This window comes from Anoplopoma fimbria, chromosome 4 (genome assembly GCF_027596085.1).
Source record: "Anoplopoma fimbria isolate UVic2021 breed Golden Eagle Sablefish chromosome 4, Afim_UVic_2022, whole genome shotgun sequence".
NCBI classification, from domain to species: domain Eukaryota; kingdom Metazoa; phylum Chordata; class Actinopteri; order Perciformes; family Anoplopomatidae; genus Anoplopoma; species Anoplopoma fimbria.
Window position 1 is genome coordinate 9293599 of NC_072452.1, and position 24297 is coordinate 9317895.

Genomic DNA, 24297 nt, shown 5'->3' on the forward strand with positions numbered 1-24297 from the left:
GATAAGTGGATTTGAATGTCTCAGGATGACCCTGCAAGACATGTTTGTGTTTTAATGAATAGTTTATGTACTGAACCTCCATGTCTAATCTCTAGATGGCGCTGTCCCCCCCTCCCCTTCACTGCTCGGTGTGTGTCGGTCCAGTCACCGGGGGTCGGGCACATGTCTCCCTGCCTCTCATGTTTCCTCTCACTCTGTTCAAACCTCCGAGAGGGAAAAAGAGGGACAGCCCCTCTCTTCACTCGTCTCTGTTCGCTCTGCCAGCAGGCTGATCTCTGTGTGCCGGGGTCCGCACCGCAACTTCTGGAGAATATCCTGCAGAGACACGTCAACACTGCATGTTTTATTGTATAACCAGCAAAGAGACACATCTGCAGTAGAGTAACAGCGGTGGTGCAAGAGATGTCCTGCGTGCAGAATATGGTGAGCGCCAATATTTTTTAATCTTTTTCGTGATCCGATCCACATGCATGTCATGCAGCTCTGCAGCCAGAGAATCTGTGTCAGTACTAGAGCATGCTTGCTGTGGTAAATGATGATGGCATGTTCAAAACTTTCTGCAGACTAGATCTTAAAAAAAAAAAAAAAAAGACTTGAGCAAATGCTTGAATGTGAAGCTTAAAGTCTTTAAAGTAATGACTCATAGAGTTGTAGTTCCTAGGTTAATCAGGGTTAATCCTTACAGTTTGTTTTCACTGCTGCCCTGGCAACTGTGAGAGAAAGAAGAAGATAGACACTGATGGATAAACAATGTATTTTATTTCCTGTCACTTTGCAGCTATGGTGGTCTCCACTGCGGTGTATTGAATAGTGTTTGGCCTGCACGGCTGTAAATGTTTGGGTGGAAGCTCACACTCCAGGGTCTCCTTTGATGCACAGGGGTTTGGGGACAAAAGCTGTTTCTGTCTGTGTGTGTGTGTGTGTGTGTGTGTGGGTGGGTGTGGGTGGAGGGGTGGACACCAGCTCAGTCTTGGGGACTGCCATGCTGTTGTCGTGGAGACCAGAGGCCACAGGTTGACCTCTGACCTGAGGACTCATGGAACGACACAGGAAGAGTCTTTTTGAGTGTGGTGGTTGTGGGTGCGCGATGACGCAAGTGAAGGCGCAGGTCTCACAATAGAGAGGCAATAGATGTGTGAGCTGTAGTTAAAGACTGCGTGGTAACCATTCCTGTAATTTGGGAATGGATTATAGGAGATGCCAAGATGTGATAGAGGGGTGATACATTGCTGGTGTGAAGTGTGTGATTGGTCATTGACAGCTTAAGCGTTGTTTAAGGTTCATCATCGCACAAAAATGCATTTCTCAGTCTCATCAGGCTCACTTCTTATGAAACAGAGGTGACTAAGTGATGAGATTTTGCAATCAGTGCTCCTTTATCGTCAACGGCAGAAACAATCCAAACAAAATAAAAAAGTGCTGCGTTGGCTCAAAATTGTGTGAGGTCAGGATTGATTGCGAGATTACAGATTTAAAGGTAAATTCACACAAATCACACAAAAACGCACAGAAATGTAGTTTTTATTTTACTAGTGGTATCTATCCAAGCAAATAGCTTGAGTTTTTTTGTGCAAAAGTTTTTGAGGTACTAGTGTCTGGAACGTCTGTCACCAACCCAATAACATGGAGATGAGTGGAATTGAATTTGTGCTGGCAAAGAAGTCCACATTTGACTCAACAGCTCTACCCACATGGCTAGATACTAGTATTATGTGACAAAATGTGGTTTCTTCTGTGATTTGAGTGAACTAACCCTTAAAGGCGGCATTCAAATAAGGTGGATCACCTGTTGTAGCAGTTTAAGCATCTACCTGATAAGCCGATTACTCAATCAGGAACTCTACGGAAAAGCATTTTGATTAATTGATTGTTTAGGTCATTTTTGATGCAAATAAAGCAACATGTGCTTTTTACAGCTTCTCATCTGCAAAGTTTATAATCGCTTGTGTTGGTTTTTAATTAAATAAAAATTAATACTTTTGTAATTTTGGGCTGTCTGTCCCTTTTTAAATTAGCATTTTTCTTTAAGCTGGAATGACTTGTGTTTATCATTTTGACCATTTTGAAGAATTTTACATTATATACATTAAAATATTTTCTAATAGGTGACACTGATCATTGCCACATTATTGCCATGGAAATATTTGATCAAAAGTATTAGGATGCTGGATTTTTGTCAATATCGCAAAACCCATTAGCTAAAAGCTCATTGGGAGATATCTGATGACAGCTATTGGTGCAGTCCGTCTCCTGGCTGCTCTTCTCTCTGCAGTACAGCCGGACAGCTGATGTGATGTCTGTAAGTCACTTTGGATAAAAACGTCTGCTAAATGACTGTAATGTAACGTTCAGCTGTTTTAGCTCCCAGGAGGTTGACACTCCCATGAGTGTGTGTTTGTGTGTGTGTGTATCTCCTTAAAACACTGGCAGCTGATGAAACACTAATTCTGCTGATGGGTCAGATGTCTGCTGACCATTTGTTTCTTGTTGCCTAACTTAAAGAGAGGAGGATACAAACTCCTCTCAATCAGTGAGTTTGAACAAACTCCAGGCCTCAGTTATCCCACAGTACAATGTTAGTCCCGATGTAAAGCTTCAATAGAGGTGCAGCTAAATACAATAAATCCAACTTCACCACTGTGGACTCCATCACAATACACTGTGAGGCTTTTCCACATTGTGTAGCGTGCAAGTGCATAGCAGGTCAGTCATGCATACTACAGTCTAGCAGATGGTGCAGCGAGGAGAGCTCAGTCATAATGGCACTGTGTTGGAAGAGATTTTCCCCTGAGGCCAGCCAGCTAATCAAACACTAATCAGCACTTCTTCTTCTACATCAGTCTCTCTCTACTCTTCAACTCTGTTTCCTCAGACTCTCCTCCCCTTTCTCCCCTTTTTCTCACTGTTTGCCGCTAATCTTGGGCTCATCCTATTACCCTATTCTCTCCCTTCCATGTGCAGTCAGCTCATAGACTCTTTATAGACAAGGCCATGCCTGATCGCTCTGAGGAGAAAGTGTTCTGCTCTTACTCTCAGAGCTTTCACCCCTCGGTCATCCCTTTGCCAGTGGCTGGCCTGATCCTCTCTCTGGGCCGTCTGTCGCTGCGATTAAAGCCTGACTGGGTTAAGAAAATTACTGTGTGGCTTGGCCTGGCGTGCAGGGCCACTGTTGGACATAAGGCGGGTTTAGCTCAAAGCTAACACAGTAAATGGTAATAGTTTTCATGACATTTATTGTTAGAAGAAGTGTCCATCTGTGTAAGTGACTGTCTGAAAATGTAGTTCCTATGTAATTCTGCTCTGACTAAATTGTTAAACCACATTAACTAACTGGTCAAACATGCGGTTATCCTCAGTCTTTGTGTGAGTCTCAGCAAAACATTGATTTACTTTAAACAAATTCAGCTGGGTCTAGTTGCAGAGCTCACAGGCTTGAGTTATTTTCTAAGTGCCAATAAAGAGAACACACCCAAGTTGATCATTATCCCTAAGTGACAGGTGTTTCCTAATAGCTGAAGATTGATCTTTCAAAGTGTCTATTTCTGACATTTACTCTTGACAGATTTGAAACTAAAATAAAATTAATAAATTCAACCAAGCTACTCTAGAGACACATTAAAGATGAATATTGTTGACTATGTGTTATGTGAATGGAGTTGCTTGTAATGTCAAAGAGTCATCACCCAGCTCTTCAGTTCTCTTCAGCTCTGCAGAGCTTTTCAGCATATTTCAGGTCATTGCTTTGGTGTTGGTAGGCAGCGTTTTCATCAAAATGGTCTTCACCCCCAGTGTACGGTACCGACCCAGACTAAGTTAGTGACAAGTGAACATAGTGCAGCATGTTCCATTGCCCCTAAGTATCCGAATAAAATTCTATTTACATAAGCGTACATTTTGTGGAGTACTTTTAAAACCTGCAGGTCATATGAAGTTGTCAAAGTCATGTCCTATAAGTGTTACTATCTTAAGAAGCAGTACGTAAGGCATGTTTAGGCAGGAAAACCAAGTCTACATACGATCAGTAAATAACACCTGGAATGCAAACATCACAGAAGCATATGTGACTTTAAGCCAACATAGGAGTTTTACTTTGGCAACAAACTGGGATGACTGATGTAGGTCACATATATCTCCAGACAATTTAAACATACAGCCTCCACTTTCCGCAAATATCATACCTGCTGTCTACTACATGAATTAGATGACAATTGTAAATGTGTATTCATACCTGTGATTTCTCTATTCATTTTTAGAAGAAGCTTAAATGAACCCACATTGTCTGCCCGAAAACAAATTACTTTTTAAAACTTTTCACAACACAACACTCATGGAAAACACGGAACATCACAGACTTATGAAATATAACTTAAACGTGAGTTTGCATGGCTGCATTTGGCATAAAGAGGAGCTAGCAAAGTGGTCTACATCAAATTCTCTTCTGCTGCCAGATAAACCTGGCATTTATTTCATGTTTAATCATATAAGTGCACTGTCACCAGTATTTCCTGGGTTATTACTGACTGCGTGGTTGCTTGACCTATCACCTGACTGCTGAACAATAGTTTTATCCTCATGGGACAAGCGGGACCCCCTGATCTTCAGAGGGGAGAGGTCTGAGAGTGTAGGAGGGTAAGAAAGACCCCGTGCTGTGACCTTTGTTTCAAAATGTCACCAACTCAGACGGAAATAGCCGCTAACTCTGGCGGCATCACATTCTGGGACTATTGTCTTGTTAATGAATGTGGCCTCTTTTCCCTGTGAGTCAGCCCGGCCTTATCGTCTCCTCGTGTTTTTACTGATCCGCCTTGTCTCCCAGTGAGGAGCGCATGCACTCACCTGCCTTTAATAGATATCAGCAGCAATAATAGATATGCTGTGTGTGTGTGTGTGTGTGTGTGTGTGTGTGTGTGTGTGTGTGTGTGTGTGTGTGTGTGTGTGTGTGTGTGTGTGTGTGTGTGTGTGTGTGTGTGTGTGTGTGTGTGTGTGTGTGTGTGTGTGTGTGTGTGTGTGTGTGTGTGTGTGTGTGTGTGTGTGGTGTGAATGGGATGAATTGTGTGCATGCAGAGTATTTGGCCCCTGTCTCTTTTATTTAGTCTGAAGAGTTGTAGCGTTGCAGAACAAAAGGCCACGAGTCGGAGCCCTCCTCTGCGAGTGGGCATTGTTGTTTATTTATATCAGCCTGTACAAGTAGCAGTCGTCGAGGCGGGCCGGCAGCTCTGTTCTCTCCAGCAGCATTTCATTTTGCTGTCACATCCTGTTCTTTAACAGGAAATCAATACGGTGGATTTAAAGGTGACCTGCACATGTCTCACTCAGGTCACAATGGTGGAACAGTGGTTAAGACTCACTGGCACTGTCCTTTTACTTGTCTTGTTTGTTTTTTAAAGAAATAGTTTGACGTTTTGGAAAATACACGTCTTTGTTTTCTTGCTGAGAGTTAGATGAAAAAATCGATATACCACTTGTATTTGTTCGGTAAGTATGAATATAAAGCTAGCAGTTTGTTAGCTTAGCTTAGTTTAACGCAAAGACTGGAAACAGGTGGAAAACAGATATCCTGACTGTGTCCAAAGATAACAAAATTTGCCTTTTTGTTTTTAACTTCAGTTTGGTATGAATAAAACTAGCATGCTGATGTATTGGCTTTAAAGGTGCTGTTGAGTGGAATTTGTTACCTACAAACTAGAGCCAGTTTAGTGGTTTTCCCCCTGTTTCCAGTCCTTGTGCTAAGCTAACCCAAGCTATGCTAAGCTAACAGATGCTGGTTCAAGCTTTAGATTGACTGGCATCAGTGTTCTCATCATACTTTTGCAAGCAAATGAAAAAGCAAATTTACAAACTATTCCTTTAACTTTATTTGTTCATGTAAAATCTGTCTATGTGCAATTAGATACTTCTGCAATCTTCTTCTAAACCCTTACTTACAGATTTTCTAAATGTCATTTTTCCAAAAGAACTGACTGATACACCGAGCTCAGGATAATGTAATTTCTTAAGAACCAGACATCCCTCCCATGGCTGCTTCCTGTAATGTTATTGTCCAGAAGAGCTTAGGCAGAGGAAATGAGTCTAGCTCGGGTTGTTGTCTCGTGTAGTTGACTGGTCAGACAGGTACAGTATCTTTAAGCAGGCCCTGACTCGTCCCTCTTTTGTGTCAGCCTCACATTTCTATCTATGGACCTCCACATTCCTCTTCACTCTTGTGTACTCCCTCCTGCTGCTGCCATTTTTTCCATCCATTGACACACATACATGCACCACCTTCACCGCTCCCCCAGGCTCCCTTCCAGAGCTTTCTTTTTGGCGCAGCTCTGTCGGCCAGCAGAGAGACTGCAACTGAAAATCAGTGGAATCTCAGACTGGATATGCCTGCGGGGCCCAGCGGTAATGACAGGGGTACTGTAGCGGCACCTGCTCAAGTGTTAGACTGGTCCGCCTGTAGCTTTGATGGTGTTATCCCCTCCTTTCATTTTTCAGCTGATTTTCTTCAAATTGCACTCGGCAGGGCCCCACAAAACACCACATTCTTGCTCTGGAATGCCTCTAATAGCGTGCCAATCGCTACATTGTGCATCTCTGGTTGGCAGGGTGCTTTATTAGCTGGGATTCCTGTTTGCCCACCTAATGGTGCCAGCTTTAAGAAGTCCAGATACCTCCTTCACTCCCCTAAGCTCCGCGGCCTACATCGCATGGCGAAGAAAGGAGTCACTCTCTCCTGGTTAAGGAGCAGAGAACAATGTCCTCTCTTTTCTACCCCCTCAGATGCAAGCGGCTCCAGTTTGAGTTATGTAACTTGATACGTCGCAGAACTCGTCCAGTAACCCAGCCTCAAGAAGGGGGACTTACACTCAGACCATTGTCCAGACGGTCCAAAACCCCCACATGCTCTCATTTTCCATTACTTCCTCATCTTTACTCTCTCATTTTTTCCAACCCTCATCCCTCTTTCTCTTTGTTCCTGCTGTCCGTCTTTTAACCTAAGTCTTATTCCTCATTGTCTTATTATCCTTGAGCAAACAAGACAGATTGTATTGTTGGTATTTGTCCAGTGAAGCTGGCTCTCGTATGTCTATGAAGGCTCTGGATTGACCGCCTCGAAGCTGGTTCACATGCGGGGCTTTTGTTTTTGAATCTGGGAGAACAAGTCCAACCACACCTGCCCCTGAGAGGGCTGGGAGAGCACAAAGAGATGAGCAGGTGAGGAGGGGATGAGGAGGAAAAGGGAGAGAGCGTAGAGTGAACAGGAAAGTACCAGGTCCTATCAGGGGAGTTTAAACTGGCTTATAGCTGCTGCAGAGGTGGACTTTATGAAACAAATATATCTCTGGAATAAAACAATCATTACAGACAGCTTAGGATCAGCTTAGTCTTTTCTTTAGATCAGTGCAAAGTCATCTTGTCGTGGCAAGGAGATCAGCTGTCAGGACCGGGCAGCTCCCTCCCATCCACACCTTCCAACTGCCATCACAGACTGAGAAACAGGAAGTCAAAATCATGGCTTTATAATCAGTAGCGCGGGAATGAGTGAGAAGCATAGAGAAATGGAATGAGCGTGGGATCAGGAGCAGAGAAGTGAAGTTTCAGGTGGACAAACAGGTAAATAATGAACTTTTTTTCCTCCTCATTTTTATCTATTTTATTTTGTTGTTTTATTTGCGTCATACTTATGAAACTGAAACTACCTAATCTCTAGTCTACCGTGTCATACTGGGCTTCAGATCAAAGCAAGAACTCTGCGAACCTGTATGTGTATATTTTATAAATTCCTGAGCTTGCTGCAGGGAAAGTTTGACTTATTTACACGCCAGCAGGCTCAACCTGCTCTGAACTCACTGTGATTTGAGGCTGCATTGTCATAAGAACAGCTTAAGCTGCAGAGAGAAGAGGAAAGCAGCCTGATTGTTAATTACTCATCCCAAGGCGGTTGAATTGGAATTAGCTAACTTTTTAGCTCTTTTCTCCTGGGCGAATGACGTCACACTGAGCAGCAGCCTCAGCCGCTCCATTCACTTCCAGCAGCAGAGAGCCAATATGCTAATTAACTGTTAATTATTGAATGTCCCAAAATGGAGCAACATGGTGCTTAAAGAACAATGTATATGATTATCTGCTCCACTGAGCTGTGCAGCTTGATTTCTGTGTTTTTCTTTTTTCTTTCCTTGGTGATGGTCTATTTGTGTTCCTGGAATTCCCCCTGAGGACTATTCGTGGCTCAATGTTGTACCCAAGCTTGGTAACAAGATTTCATTGGACTTGCTTGCATTGTTATTATTGAATTGTGTAGCTGGAGGCCAAACGTCACAGCGGCACAAGGTGACATTCTCCTCATGTTGACGTTAAACTGTTGTTTCTTGCTTTGCTGTCATTGTTAACAGTGAAGCTGTGACCTTTGCCGGCTGAACAAGCTCATTTTCAGTAGTTCCCACTGTGCTGCTTCTCAGCAGCAAAAAAACAACAAACACTCTTTATTTACGGAGAAACTCCACAGGAGTGAAAAGTGCTGATCCGCTGACTCGGCATCAGCATGCGTCAGCGTGTTTACTACCTGACACGCAGCCTGCTCTTCCTCTGGTATTACAGTGCAGATGAGATCGAAAAAAAATCTGCTGGGATGTGATCAGTAAAGCAGTTTATCCATGCATTTTACTCTGGACTTAAATAGGAAAGCATTTAGGTTTAAAGCAGTACTGTGGGTAAATCCATATCTGTGTATTCCTCACTATCCTAATCAATTTTCAGCTGCAGTCAACACGTTTCCCTGTTTTTGTTTTTCTGCTGCGTGTGCGGTCTAACACTGAGGGTGCTAAGTGGAACTGGCTCAGGTGTGGGTCGATGTGGGAACCACTCGATTTCTATCTCTGTAATCACAGAACGGTGACTCCTACATGAACCGCTCCAGGAAACAAAGGAGCCACAGAGAGAGAAGAGAGAAAAGAGTCTCTGCTTACGTCTCCCACTATCCTCCTCGCTCTAATGAATTTAATAAGAAGCTAGCTCTCGAGCTTTTGTCTTTATCAGCTCAATTTAACTCAGTATGGCTCCCCCGCTCTGATTACGTGGTAGACTTATCAGTCATTAAATGTCTGATGTTACCAACTTAGCTGTCATGTTAACTAAGGAGCTTTGGATAATAGACATTTTAGTTTTTTAAGTAACCCACAACACTTCAAGGCCCGAAGCAGAGAAACAGGCCCCTGCCCTATCACCCATATCCCATATAGCTATATGGGCTATGTGAAGGCACATTAATAATTACCTGGTGAGAAATGTAAGGAATGTGAGTTTGTGTCCTCACATCGCTCTCTCCCTTCACATTCTTCACTCTGAATTTGTGCTCAGTGTTGAACACGCTCTGCTGATAGCAGCAGTTGGCAAACATTGTACAGGCCTTGCTTGTTAACAAGTTCAACAGAAACCAACAGCAACTCAGACTGGTTTCAGGATAAAGTGAAATAAATTACGTGCCAGCCGTTTGTTTGCTTCCTCTAATGAAGTTATTGAGGAAGTATTTCTGTATGGTGCTGTTTTTGCACTCCTTGTTCATCCAGTGTGATATATTGCTGGTGGAATCAGGCAAATACATGATATGGAAAAAATCGGGAGGAATATTCCTCTTAGCACTGAAATACTCTCAAAACAAGCAAACATGTTAGTTGGTAAAGATGTATCATCCTCCATAGCAGCTTGGGAGTAATGACACTCAGACACAAGTCAGCAGATTTTGATAAGACATTTTACATCTATAGTCAATCCCCTTTAAAGTATACTGAATGTCTGAAACAAAAGACATTGCTGTTTTTACTTTTAATCCATATTTCTCTTCATATTTTGTGTCTTAAGGTCAAAGGACACAATGTAATTCTCCCTTGCTCCCTGAAATTAACATTAGGACCATTAGGTCCTCCAGTTCAACGCCAAGATTACTAATGCAGGACTCACTATTACATGTGATGGTTGAGCAGATGGACAGTGTGAGACATACATATAAAATTAGAAATTCTATTTTGGTAAAGGACCACAGTGTTTTTTACATAATATTTTCCTTTATCAGATTCTATTTGCAGAAGTATTCTGTTAGGATGCTGTTTTCACCACTAAGGGTGATTGGTAGATTAGTTGTGTGTGTGTGTGTGTGTGTGTGTGTGTGTGTGTGTGTGTGTGTGTGTGTGTGTGTGTGTGTGTGTGTGTGTGTGTGTGTGTGTGTGTGTGTGTGTGTGTGTGTGTGTGTGTGTGTGTGTGTGTGTGTGTGTGTGTGAGATGAGTGTGTGTGGGATGAGTGAAGGGCAAGTGGATGTCACTTAAAACAACACTGAGGTCAGATACTTATCCCTTTGCTGCTAGTACTAATCTCTCTTTAATACACACACACATACACACACATAGAGTTTGAACTTGTAACCTCACTAAGGGATCAACACCGGCATTCATATAAACAAAGTTAGGGATTATGCAATCAATCCTTTTTCACACAACAAATGGAAGACTCTCTGATATTTTAACAGAACAGGCTCTTTGTACTGCTGGAAGACAAGCAGTTGTTGTTGTTAAGTAAATGTTCCCATGAACAACACTAATAATACATTTGAAAGTAAGAGGAGGCCCTGTGAATACACTCCGTCGGGGGCCATCTTCTCACGCTGAACCAGCTCCCTTTCATCAGTCAGATCCAGATCAATACGGTTCCATGAAACATCAGTCCAACCAGTCACCCCAGATCAATAAGGTTCCATGAAACACCAGTCCAACCAGTCACCCCAGATAACCCCAGCATTGCTACTGTAGTCTGAGCCAGTAATTGAATTCTGTGCAGAAATACAATATCGGAAAGTCAGCAGAGGCAGTTAAGGCCAAGGCGCACTGTACGGACCGCCATCAATAGGCTAACAGATACAGCGTGAGGAGACCAGCGTGAGGAGACCAGCGTGAGGAGACCAGCGTGAGGAGACCAACGTGAGCGGGTCCGCCTCAGAGGAAGTCTTGTTAGCTGATTTCGTGGATTGAGTCGAGGTTTAAAGCCACGTCATTACGGTGAGACGTCTAAACAGAGTTATGGAGCTCATAAAGATGGTGTTCCTCCAAGGAAGCCAGCGTTTCCCTATTTTTCCTCAGTTTTGAGTTGTCAAGGTTTTCTCTTCTGTGTCAGTAATAAGGGAGGCCACTGTGGAAATTATTAATGAGAGTTTGATAGCATATTCTCTACTGGAGAAGGAACCAGCTCAAATCCAACGTAAATGTGTAATGTAGATATTAAGAAAAGATAATGAGATGGATTACAGGCCTGTCAGCATTTGGTGAGGAGGGATTTCAATTGGTCCAACAAATGTCCAACAAATGTACAGAATTAAAGTCAAATAAAGACTGTGGCACAAAAACAAATGGGCAACATGAAACGTGTTTTAAATGTCAAAAATTGTTCTGAAAATGTATTGATTACATAGAAATAGAACCAAAATGTTAGCAACTGTCCCCAGCTGTCTACACCTTGCTTGACTTGTAACCACGACCCGCAGCTAATTTTATACATTAAGTTAATTTTCTTCTGTTTTTTGCACTATAGTGAAAGTGTTGTTGTGTAGACACTGTGTAAAACTTAAGATTATATGTATGTATATGTAAAGTTGGTAAGCAACTACATTTGTACTAAGAGTAAAATTAAGTAAAAGTAAAATATATTATATATTTGTACATCACACAGTGCCGGCCAAATAGTTGGCTTCAAATTTCATTCATATTAATGAGTTCAGTGTGTATACAATGGTATAGCATAGTATACAAGCTGCTCCGTTGTTCCCTTGAACGTGGCACTTCTCCCCTGTCAAAACTCGTAGAATACAACCTCTGTGTCTGCTCTTAAACTGTCTGTGTGCTCAATAGCGCCCTGTTTCTACTTCCAGGACCAAATATGACCTGTTAACCTCTGTAAAGACTCAAGTGTTGCTCATCAATGGAGAGAGTGTGAGCCTGAACACTGGGCCTTCAGCTCTCCCACCACCACCTCTAACCGCCAGTGAGTTATGTCCAATGTTTCACACAGAGAGACTGCTCATCATCTCCAGCGTCATGAAATGAAAGTTGACCTTTTTGCGCAAAGTTCTTGAAAGAGAAGAAAGAGAGAGCTTTGAGGCATTCGACAAAATTTCCATGTCTGCATGATGCTTGTCAGATTTTACAGATGTATGACACCAAAACTGGCTTCAGACGCAAAGAAGAAGGAACATTTCACGACCCCCGGCTTTTTAACGCCTCGGCTGCCCTGAAAGGCCTCGGGGTCCGTTTTGAAGGGGAACGAGGTCTGTCTGCCTAATTGTGTCCCATTCATAATGAATAACCTGCTAACAATTAGAGGCCGCTGCTGAGCACTCCTCTGCTGTCATGCCCCACAGCCAGAGACACTCTCACACTCATTCATTACACACTAGCGTCCAGTCGGAGAGGGGAGTCGGCCTCCGGCACAGTTCACCCTGCTGCTGCTGACGGATCTAGACTGCCGAAAACTCCACGATACGAGATATCAGTCACAGTTGAATTTACATTACTTTAAATGCTCTTTGTTGTAGAAACAGGTCTTCAAGAATATCCATTATTATTTGGGGTAATTGATGAGAACCTTGTTTTTTGTCAAAAAGTTGCAATGACTGGCTTCTTATGGGGGACGTTGTGTTTACTTGTTTGACTGCGGGGAAATGTTTGGCTAGAAGAAGATGTCACTCCTGTGGTTATTTTGTGCCATAGTTCTCAGAGATCACTTGACATCTTTCTTGGCATGATGCGTCAAATCTATCACTGCAACAAACAAACCATTGTATCCGGTCATGGCAGAGGAGGAGTTAAATATAATACTGCAGTTAAATGAAATAAGGCCAGTGGCTGATTTGGTAATCGCACCATAGTGTTTTACACAACTAACAACTGCCAAAACTAGCGGGTGCAGCTTTGATAGAGCTTATATAATGTAACAGTGTGCTGTGTGGGAGTGTTAGATGTAACCTGAAAAGTTACCCCCACAAATGTAAACAAACTTTGATCACAGATCAGGTGGAGAGAGAGAGAGAGAGATAGCGTCGAGGGAAGAGGGCAGAGAGTCCGGAGCTGCGAGCCGAGCAAATGCTTTTTTTTTTTTTTGGTTCGTGGCTTTGTTGAGTGACCCGCTCACACACAAGTGTGAGTGAGCGTCCGTGGGAGTGAGCGTTTTTATGCATCAACAAATGACGAGCCCGAGCTTGTGCTTTGTAAAGCATCTGTGGAATTTGGCTCCCTCTCCTCTCTGTCTCGGTCCGAGTCCTGACCTTTGTGTCTCTGAGGGTTTCGAAATGTCCCCTTTTCACGCTCAAGCGTTCTTGTTTTGTTCTTTTTTTCCCCCGCAGGACACCTGATTACAATATTTTAGGAGAGAGCGTCCTTGAGAACCCCTCCTGTTGAAGGCTGCATGTTTTGTTTTCTTTGTGATGACAGTAAAGTGGCAGTTGGATGGTTTTCTAGATGAGTTAGGATATCACCCTGAGAAGACTTGAGCCAAAACTGTGAAGGCTTACTGAGAGGCTTTAAAGACGCACACCTCTCGGCAGCATGATCACATCTTTTCTCTTTAGTATGCACTGCTTTAGATCGCAAGGACTGTACAAAATAGTGTCATTTAATTCCTCTCTCAGTGGGGGAATTGCAGTATTCAGTATCCTTTCAATACCCTGTGTCAAGATAAACTGTGCAGTCCCACAAGGTACTTATACTCATGCATTCCGCCCACTGACAAGGTGTGTTGATATAAAGTCAGTAAATGTGTTTCATTCATGTACTTATTTTACTGTACATGAATACAGCATTTTTGATTTTAGCAAGGAGGCCACCAGCGCCGTGTGCAGCAGCAGATGAAGGTAAGCGTGTGCAGCATCAGAGGGATAGAGATCCTCACCTGCTGCCTTCGCAACACTTTGATACACTGATGTCAAACATTTTCACGCTTGATCAAAGTTAGCAGCGTTTGAAAAAGCTCGTCACTGAGCATAAATCAAGAACAGAGCACTTTTCAATTAGACCATAAACTGCTCAAGGTTGGTAGGAAGCTCTGCTTTGATGTGTGTGTGTGTGTGTGTGTGTGTGTGTGTGTGTGTGTGTGTGTGTGTGTGTGTGTGTGTGTGTGTGTGTGTGTGTGTGTGTGTGTGTGTGTGTGTGTGTGTGTGTGTGTGTGTGTGTGTGTGTGTGTGTGTGTGTGTGTGTGTGTGTGTGTTTCAGGGCCCCATGGTTAGTCGGGAGCTGGGCTGTAAATCTTGCCGTGTCTCCTGGTTTACTCGGGGGCCCATATACTAGAAGGCAATTATGGAAAACAACTGGATGCAAGATTTCTTCAGTCCTGCGAGATTTGTGGTTGCAGTCTTAAAATGATTTCCACCCTCCTGTCTTCTCAAGAGGAATTGCTCTGCCTCACTCGCCCTCACCTCAGCCCCAACTTCCCATCAGACATCGATTGGCCTCTCATGTCTCTGGCAGATACAAGACACAAACAGAGTCAAATACCGTTCCTAAAAATACTGTGTCAGACCTTGGCCAGTGGCCATTATGTTTGTCACACTCATGATTTATCCATATGGTGTCAGACACATACACACTAACATGACCTGCACTTACTCAAATCTGTCATGTCTTACTCTGACCCGAGACACAGACTTCCCGGTCGGACAGCACCAGAGAGCTACCAGGTAGTCGCATTATATTTGATAATATTCATCATCATATTTCCTCAGCCTGAGTTCAGCCTGTATTATATTGGCTTATTAAGAGCCGGATGCTTTAGTGGAAAGTTTTACATTGGGAGGAATTGTACCTCATGAATTTAAACATGAGCAGCTTGGGCTGCTTTGATCTAGGACTGGCTGAGAGCCCTGAGTGGAGTGGGCTGGAGCTGCCGTTGCACAGCTCTCTCTGCCAATTTTAACCATTTGCATAATTGTTATAACTATCGAGGCCAGCAGTGCAAAACACTTGATAAATGTGGATTGTATTAGAAGCAAGAGGAGATCCCGGAGTGTCACTCATGGGTGTCTGTGCTCATACATAGTATATTTCTGTGGGACAGCAAGTGAGAGAAATTACTTCAAGGTTCCTTGAGAGTCATGAATGTGTTCTGACTAAAAACCAAGTCAGGCAGAAGGATGACCCAGTCATTAATGTGGATGAACCCACGTCTGTTCCCCCAAGCAGCCATACATCTGCAAAGCTAGAGCATCCTCAATCCACGCATTTGAATTAATTTCACTACTGTATAAAAACAAATCTGCAATGAACTGAAACTAGCTTAGATTTTTCTGTAAAGTTCTGCTATCGACCTATACTATTGCAGGAACAGGTTTGGAAGCGCATCTCGTTGGTGTGTTTGAGGACATTATTATCTGAGGAGTCACCTGTCAAACAGCATTTCTTTCTATTGCAAGAAAAAAACTGTATTAATGTTTGCTTACTGGGGATATTTCAGGTTGGATCTTGTGACAACATACCTTTACAGAGCGTTCTTTTGGCAGTCATGTCTCAAATATCAGATGTCTTTGAGTTGAATTGTTTGTGATGGATTACCAATCTGATCTGATGTTTAAGACTCTGTGGTTTTTGTTTCATGACATAACTAGAAAGGTGCACTCAGTAGAGTGCAGAACTCCACCAAGTGTGTCTTTAACGACCACTGCTGTATCGTGTGATCGAATGATTACAACCCATAATTGGCTAACCCCCAGTCTAGCGACGACGCAAAAGGTTGGCCCTTTAAACTCTACCTGTTCTAGGAGTGCCACATAAGCTCAAGCAAAAAAAGAGAATTTGCCTCCCTCTGGTCCTGTTTATAGTCCGAGAGACTGCAGCATGTTTTATGGTCTTGAGAATGTTTTATTGCCGCTGGGGGTGTTTATGCACGAGGAGAGAGAGGGTCAAAAGGGTGAAATCAATAATAAGCCTTAATGAGGTTGTCTGAAAAGAAGGAAGGGAGGGGATACGTGGGTGATTTGACACACAATGTTGAAAGACGATTTGCTGCGTAGAGCTGAAGAGGCTAAAACTCCAATTGACGAAACAATAGTCCCTTTTAGGTAGGTGTTTGGGTAACTTGGCAACTGATTTAGATTTGTCAAAGTGAAGAGAAATTGTTTGTCAGCTTCATTTATTTTCTCTTCAAATGTTGCCTGTGGTGACTGACATGAAACTTAATATCACACAGACAGCCATCATATCTGTGGGAAATGTATTCAGGCCATGATAGACTTATGAAGGCACACTGTGTGATCGGAACATTTGGATACACATGGTTTTCATGAGAGACGGAAAAATTTGCAAACAAAATAAGCTGCAGCAGCACTTGATTCATTGTCCATAATGTGGATTGTTACCAAAGCATACTTTGTTTTTTTAAGGAAATGAGCCCTGCTGCTGTAACCTAATTGGAACAGAGTTATGGAGCAGGATTGTGATGGGACATATGCTACCCTACCACGAAAAGAAATACAAACATAACCCCCACTGATTCGTGTGATCCTGTAGTCTTTTGAGGTTTGGAAAGGATAATAACATGAGCTTCTGAGAGGGAAGCAGATGATGCTGTTACAACTGCATTATGAAATAGACATTTTCAAATTGGTTTGGGGATTTGTCCTCATTGTAAAGACGTTATTTTACATTCATTGCTCTCCTATCATTTTTTTTTTATTTTTTTATGGAGGTCAGTGTGTGTGTGTGTGTGTGTGTGTGTGTGTGTGTGTGTGTGTGTGTGTGTGTGTGTGTGTGTGTGTGTGTGTGTGTGTGTGTGTGTGTGTGTGTGTGTGTGTGTGTGTGTGTGTGTGTGTGTGTGTGTGTGTGTGTGTTTGTTTGTTTTGTGTTATGCTGTTGTGGGAAGCTGTGTTGTTCTAGCTGTGCTCTGAGACAGCTGTCTGTAGAGACAAACAGCTGATGAAACGTCAGCTTGTGCCCTTCGTTCAAGAGATCAACATCAGCTCAGGGTAGTAAAGGGGCGAGAGTTGGGCTTTATTCCAGTTATTATAGCACAGTCTGTACCTGCTCTATTTGCTTTATTGATTTAAATGTCGGTCGGTCCACACTAAGATAGCTCAACAACTGTTAAATGGATTGCCATGACATTTTGTACAAAGATATATGCTCCCCTGAGGTTAAAGTATACTGACTTGGTGATCCCCTGACTTTTCATCTAACGCCACCATAAGGTTGACATTTTTCTCCAGTGAAATGTCTTGTCAACCATTGAATGAATTGGCACAGAGGATGAATCATAGTGATATTGACTTTAACTCTACTGAGTCCTAATTAGCAAATACTGCTATGTAAATGCATACTGATGCGCTAAAATAGCTGGTAACTATGGTTAACAATACATCTGCTAAAAATCAACATTTGTTAACCCAACAGAGCCACTAATATGTCTGTAGATTGTTAGTCTTGTTATAGTTTGAAGTGAATGTGTTTAAAGCCTAGAGCTGAAATTAGGTTAGCTGAAAAAATTGTCAATTCATTGTTCATTCAATCCACAGAAAAGGATTTGATAACCAATTTAAGGTTTGAGTCATTTAAAAAAAAAAGGGAGCGTGTGCGCGGGTGGACGGGTAGGTAGATCGTCCAAAAATGATTGGACGGGCTTATAACGGTCCCGCAACAGATATCATATTTAATCTTTTTTTTTTATGGCAGAACATTTGATTTATTGGTTGGGATGATTTTAACAAATATAAGAAAAATGTTTTCGAAGAACATTACCAACCGTATCTTTAATTGAGAAAATACTTCAATCAATAATTGTTATTTGCAGCCCTGAATGAACAGGTAAAAGCATATAAAATGTTAAATGTGCTTAAAACACAGGTTGCCAAGAAGCAGAGACCCTTTGTAATCCTGGTCATCAGCTCATTATTTAATATAAAAATGTTCACCTACTAAAGCTTCATTGTTCTCTTTTTTACAGAGCACCTCACCCCCCCACAGAGACCTGTAACCAATGGCAACCTCTGTCCAAACTCTTCCTTTGACCCGTGGCCCCAACAAAAACTTCCGTAACCCGTTGCCCCTCTCGTCCCGGTGCGGCATGGGAAGTGTAGGCAGCCTGGTGGAGAGGCCAGATGTGTCCCCGACTAAAGGCAGCCGTGCAGTGCCCCAGGTGAGACCCAAACAGACCAACGGCCTCCTGAAGAAAGGCTTCACCCAAAGAGAGCTACTCAACTACCTCAACATCACCAGGTGAGTGCTGCTGTCAAGAAGCAGATGCTATCATAGAACATTTCACATACCGCACCTTTGAAGGCAAAGTAGTCTGGACTGGAAGGTACTATTAAACGTGACAAGACTTGACCCCGCTTGACCTACTGTGCTTCCAAACAGAAAAGAGCCCAAAGCAAGCGACGCTAAGAAGGACGTTATTAGCTCTGCCAGTGGCCGAGAGGAGGACAACTTATACGCCAAGGTCTACCATAAAGACGGCACCGAAGTAGATTTGACAAAGAATTCACTGCCAAGTGGGGGCAAGTATGAAAAGGTAAATATTGTTGTTTAAAACACTGTATAGGGTCTTAAATCTTATATTTTATCAAAGAAACAATTTTGTGGAGCATCGTGTGCATTATCAAACTCTATTACTATAAGAGTAAAATAGATAACTTAAAGAATCAGGGCAATGTTGAAATTATTACATTTTAAAGGTATTTTAAAGTATCCTAAAGCACCTATGAGGAGGACCGAGTCTCATTCACGGTTTCAGGCGCAGATGCAGCTGAATCACTTCCCATTGTGTTCTTTTTATAAATGATATACAGCCAGTGGCCGGCTGCTGGGGCTGTGTTAAATTGATCAGTATAACATTTATACATCTCTGGCAGCGTAGTACAACATCCCTCTAGCCTGCTATCAGCATAAATCAGCCTTAGATCTCCTCCATGGAACCAGCATGGATTGAGAATCTGCCACTTTGTGTTGCTGAATTTATTGCAGCAATCAAATCTCACCTTTTTTTTTTTTGCTTGAATTGATCAACTGTAAGAACGCAGAGGGTGGGACAGCATTGATTTAATAGAAACATTGTGATTTATTGTTCCGTAACTCTCTTTGCCTTCTCTAATAGTCTCCTTGTTCTTCTTCTCCAGGCTCGTTTAAGGTCTGCCTTTAAGCCTGTCACCCCCAAAAACTTCAGCTCCATGCAAAACCTCCATCCGTCTTCCAAGTCGGAGGATGCGGACCATGGCCTTTCCAACGGGCTGCACAGAGCCTATGCCCATGTCCCCAAAGCCGTCTCCACCTCTTCCTCCTCTTCCTCACCCTCCCGTCATGGAGGACCGACATCCAGTGGTAACAAGGTGTGTTAACACCAGATAGTAACTTAAAGCCTATATCCAGTTACCATTAATCAGTGTCTGTGTCCAGGAGCTGGTTAGTCCAATTACGGTTGTTTACTTACTAGAATATCTCAAACACCTTCTCATAGATTTAAATGAAACCTGTTGGAAAGTTTAGCTGTGGCCCAGAGGAACAAGTGAATCATGTTTCGGATCCAGGATCCAGTCTTTGTGCATTTAACACAGAAGCAAAACATGAACTTCACACTATGTGTCATTTCATTCTATTCAGTGCTAAAAATAATCTTATCTCAATCTATTGATGTAACAGTGATGATTAACTGTATAATCATGACTGTAGGCCCTCTCCTCGGTGCGTGGGATGAGCCAGGAGGATGATAACCTGTCAGACTCGGGCCATAACTCCATGAGCAGCCTGCCACCGTACCGGCCCCCCTTCCGCCCACACCTGTCTCACATCAGGTTCGCCGCAGTGTTATTGTCTTTGCTCTACTTTATATTCAAAAGAGGTGTTGAAAGAATTTATGTTTTATACTTTATGCCTGTGTGGGTGGAGATTATGGAAGAGATTTCAATGGGCTTATGGGTTTCTTTTTGGGCCCTAGTGCATCTATGGGCCAGATCAACACCATCGGCTCCCTGGACCGTACCTCTCTGGGCCCGAAGGCTGTAGGGCCAGGGGGAATGGCCATAGGAGAGATGGCGTGTCGGAGCATGGCAACCCTGAGCCGTCTGGCTCCATATGGAGGGGAGGCCCCGCCTCCCTATGAATGGACACTCTCCCTGTCTGTTGAGGAAGTGGTAAGCAGCGCACAGATGGATGGATGGATGAGAGGGAGGGAGGATGAGCAGGTCAGAATGATTTACAGCCTGTCTTTCACGTTGTCTTTCCAGGTCCGGGATCTGGAGGAGCGCCTGGTGGAGAAAGAACACGAGCTGAAGCAGATGAGGAGAAACCTGGATGAGAGTGAGGGCGCCATCGCTCAGGTGAATCTCATGGTTTTGGTTTGTTCTTCGCCATCAATCTATACATCTATCTGCCTCGCTTTTGAAGTTTGACCCCCACCTCTCCCCCCCATCTGCCCTACACATGCAGGTGTTTGAAGGAAAACAGCGTCTGTGGGAGAAGGAGGTGGAGGAGCTGAAACGCCTGTATGCCACCAAGCTGCGTCAGGTTTCCCAGCATGCCCAGCGTTCCCAGCGCAATCTGCAGTTGCAGCTGTTTAAGGCCCAGCAGGACAAGAACCGACTGCAGGAGGAGCTCGACAGCCTGAATAGGGAAAGGAGCCAGGAGGCCGGAGCCATGGCAAAGCGGACCAGTCCCACTCTGGAGGAGACGCAGTGGGAGGTGTGGCCCTGGGAGGACACGGGGGGGGACACACACACGACATTTTATGGCAGGGAGAAGCACTAAGAAAGTAGTAATTACAGGCTACACTGGAGATAACTGGATTCCTTTCTTGATTGTATCGTTAAAACGATCACAACCAGTAAGTAAAAATGTGTTTCTCCTGCCCCCTGTCACTTATGTCCCTCAGGTTTGCCAGAAGTCAGGGGAGATCTCCTTGTTGAAGCAGCAGCTGAGGGACTCCCAGGCGGAGGTGACCCACAAGCTGAGTGAGATCTTCCAGCTGAAGACGCAGCTCAGGGAGACCCGCACAGATCTGCGTAACAGGGAGGGCCAGATAGATGCTTTAAAGCTCGTCGTGCAGGGGACACAGCGCCGCAGATGTCCCTCTCAGACCGCACACGAGGACGGAAAAGGAGCTGAAGAGAGTCCTTCAGCTGGGGCAACAGGTAGGTTTTTGTCTCTTATTGTATGTACAGATCATCACTGGAATGTTTTAACTATGTGCTCTAACGGTTAAAAGCAATACACGTTTCTTTAGTCACGCTGAAGCGCCACAAGGACACTTAAGAGTCGAGAGAGTTGATTTGTTTACATAGCACTTTACATAAAATGAACTGGATCTAACTGATTAACATTCAACCACGGGAAGAAATATTACATAACAATTATATTAAACCTACTTAAGCTTGCAGATGCCAAGCTGACATTAATGGGAAAAAGAAGCAAGATAATAATGTGCTACAGATGTCTTTTTAATAGGCATCCAAACTATGTTTCTTATCCACACAACTGGAGCTTGTCTGGGTTATTTTGAGTTAAGATGTTTATATGCTTGGACCCCAAATCAGGTTATTTGACCAACTAGGTCAGGAGTTCTCTGCAGCCAGTGTATTTCATTACATTTCCCCTACGGCTCTGCCGGACTGTAGTTGAAGCCATGTGAACCCCTTGCTTACAGGAGGGTGCGGGGGCCCAACAGAGGAGCGTCTGCGCGCAGAGCTCCTGCTGGAGCGACGCCAGAGCGAGGCCCAGGCCACGGATTTCGAGGAGGAGAGGCAGACGTGGCAGACGGAGAAGGACAAGGTCATCCGCTACCAGAAGGAGCTGCAGGCCAGCTACTTAGAGATGTACCACCGCAATGAAGCGCTGGAGAGGGAACTGCACCAGCTGAGGGCCGGCAGAGAGCAAGGAGGAGGTGGAGGAGGTGGTGCAGGGAGCAGAAATGGGACATTGGAAACAGAAGGGCCAGAGCTGAGGAGTGAGAGAGCGGATGAAAAACAAGACGACAGACCTTCCTCTGGTTTGCCATGGATAGACAGAATTGAATCATCTGAAATTTGAATGTGACAGACTGACTGGAATTTGCAATGCAAAGTGTTTTACTCCCTGAACTTTGGTTTCTACTGACGCCCATGTCAACTGGAGAAGGAAAAACAAAATAGGCTCACTATGTTAAAATGATGAGATAGTGAGTCAAAAAGATGTGACAGGTAAAAAATACTGTACTCACATAATTTTGAACCAAGTCAGAATTATGAAAGATATCAATTAAGTGATTATGATTAAATCATTTTAGAAAATCAGGATGCTTTGTTACACAAAATAATGCAGTCCTTAGTCAAGTTTTTGATCTACTACGTAAAAATGATCAGATGCTAAGTTAAAACTTTGACATTAAGTGTTTATAACTTTCATCTACTTTTCTTCTTCTCCTGGAGAAAATGGGCTCCAATAGATTCCTTACCGTTTGCAATTCCCTTGTTGACTGTTTAATGAGCTGATCCTGCAAAGACTGGACCAATAACATCCTAAACAACACACTAATGCTGAGGGTAGCTGCACAGAGATACTGTCTGTGCCTCATATGTCCTTGGCAACCCTATAAAAATACAGCCCAAACACCTAAACTATTGTGCTTAAGACTACTTACCAATTATAAACTTGTAAATGAGCAAATTGATATCTTGATTGTTACTATTTTGTGTTAATTTTATTAATAACTTTTGGATTGGCCTGCTGTATAGTCTTGACGGTAACCAAAGGATTCAAAGGGATTTAGTGTGGCCCAGTGACATCTCAGCACCTGTTCAGTCTGTGCAGTAGGTTCTGTGCATCTCTGGGTTAAGTATCAAGGATTAAAGCAACCTGGTGCCAAGGTACTAAGGCTGTGTCTTTGAGTCAAGAAAACTGTGTATCATAATTAAGAAACTGGACTTTTCAGTTTCCAGCTCCTGTCAGGTGAGTTCCTTATATTTTGAACATGTCATTTTGATTTGATTGGCCTTTAGACATGGTACTTCAAGCACACTGTTGTCTTAATGGGCCTGTTTCCACATCTTTTGATTGCAATGAAAGCAATCGACAGATAGTGATGCTGAACATAACTGCCCTGCTTATTGGTGCGCATATCCAGCCAATAACAACCCACTGCATGGCATAGGTGAAGTTGTATTTGTATTGTTTATTTTTAATATATGAACATTCAAACGCCAGCTCTCAACCGACCCTTCAACATACTGTGACTCTTGTCTATTTACTGGAATTAAATCTGTACAGCCTAAATATATAAAAATGTCTGTTTTGGATTCATAATAAACATTTATGAATTGGTGTAAAAGCTGTTTAGTTGGTGCTTGCCTGTGCAAATCAAGGCTGCAAAATGCTTTTCTGTCTACCTTTGCCTAAATTAAACTCTCCAGAAGTCACTCGCAAAAATGTTAGCAGTGCAACCGATGGCATTCACCCGAGGGCTCAGACGCCCGCCTGCTCTGAAGGGGCTTAAAAATCTCCACAGAGCGTGCCAATAAAAACCCAAGGACGGGAGCTTTATGGCAGAATGAACAACAGAGCGGTGGAGGCTGCTGGGACTAATGTGGCTTTTAGAGGTTGAGCCTTGAATCCTTATCTCAGCCTCTCCCCACGCCCCCCCGCTCTGCCCCAGACAGTCCTCGCATACCATCTCCTGCAGTACAGACAGCCGGGAGGTGGAAGGTCAGCAGAGATGGAAACATAGGAGGATCCCTGTTTGCTCAAGAAAATAAGCACTTCTATGGAAACCATCAAATGTGCAAACTAGAACAGAGTGCCAAGGAAGTCTTGGCAGAGATGAAAGCTTAACCCTTGACTCTTATTCTTTTTAATCGATGCTTTGAGTTTATGGCTATGCATGAGTAAAAGCAAAATAGCAAATGCCAGTCCATAGCGCAGGTTTATTTTTTCATACAGGGTCAAAATCTGATCAGCTATGAGCTGTGGCTGACTCACTGGGCCCTTACCTTGGCATTTAAAACATTATATAAACTGGGGCTTAATATAACTGCACAGCTCACAGTGGTTTACTGGAGTGGGATGAGAAATGATTCTTACCTCACACGTTATCGGTCTGTAGGAGGACCGCAGTGCTGAATGCCATCAGTGCAGCTCATCTGATGAATTCACACAATTATTCAACATTAATTCATGTAGGAAAATAAATGGTTCCTTGTTGTGAAACTCCTTTCAAATCAAAACCTCTAGCTTGAGATCTAATAGACAAGGCTTTTTAGTCTGGGTTTGGATAATGATATAACAGCGCCACCAAGTGGTGATGAAAGGAAGGCCGAACTGCTGTAAATCCAT

At 43.3% G+C, this 24297-nt stretch overlaps 1 protein-coding gene across 3 annotated transcripts; it reads left to right on the forward strand.

Annotated features, from left to right (window-relative positions):
- The first annotated feature begins 140 nt into the window (after positions 1-140).
- Positions 141-23268, forward strand: n4bp3 (NEDD4 binding protein 3). Of its 3 annotated transcripts, XM_054597593.1 has the most exons (11): positions 13625-13717; positions 13833-13871; positions 17948-18219; positions 18361-18514; positions 19119-19328; positions 19669-19790; positions 19934-20129; positions 20223-20315; positions 20425-20676; positions 20867-21125; positions 21638-23268. In XM_054597593.1, exons 3-11 carry the CDS (start codon positions 17981-17983, stop codon positions 22018-22020), a joined length of 1908 nt encoding a protein of 635 aa, XP_054453568.1. In that variant the 5' UTR covers positions 13625-13717; positions 13833-13871; positions 17948-17980; the 3' UTR covers positions 22021-23268. The 3 variants fall into 3 exon arrangements, with proteins under 3 accessions (XP_054453566.1, XP_054453567.1, XP_054453568.1); XM_054597591.1 differs by lacking the exons at positions 13625-13717; positions 13833-13871 and adding an exon at positions 141-423; XM_054597592.1 differs by lacking the exons at positions 13625-13717; positions 13833-13871 and adding an exon at positions 7331-7596.
- Positions 23269-24297: the final 1029 nt, after the last annotated feature.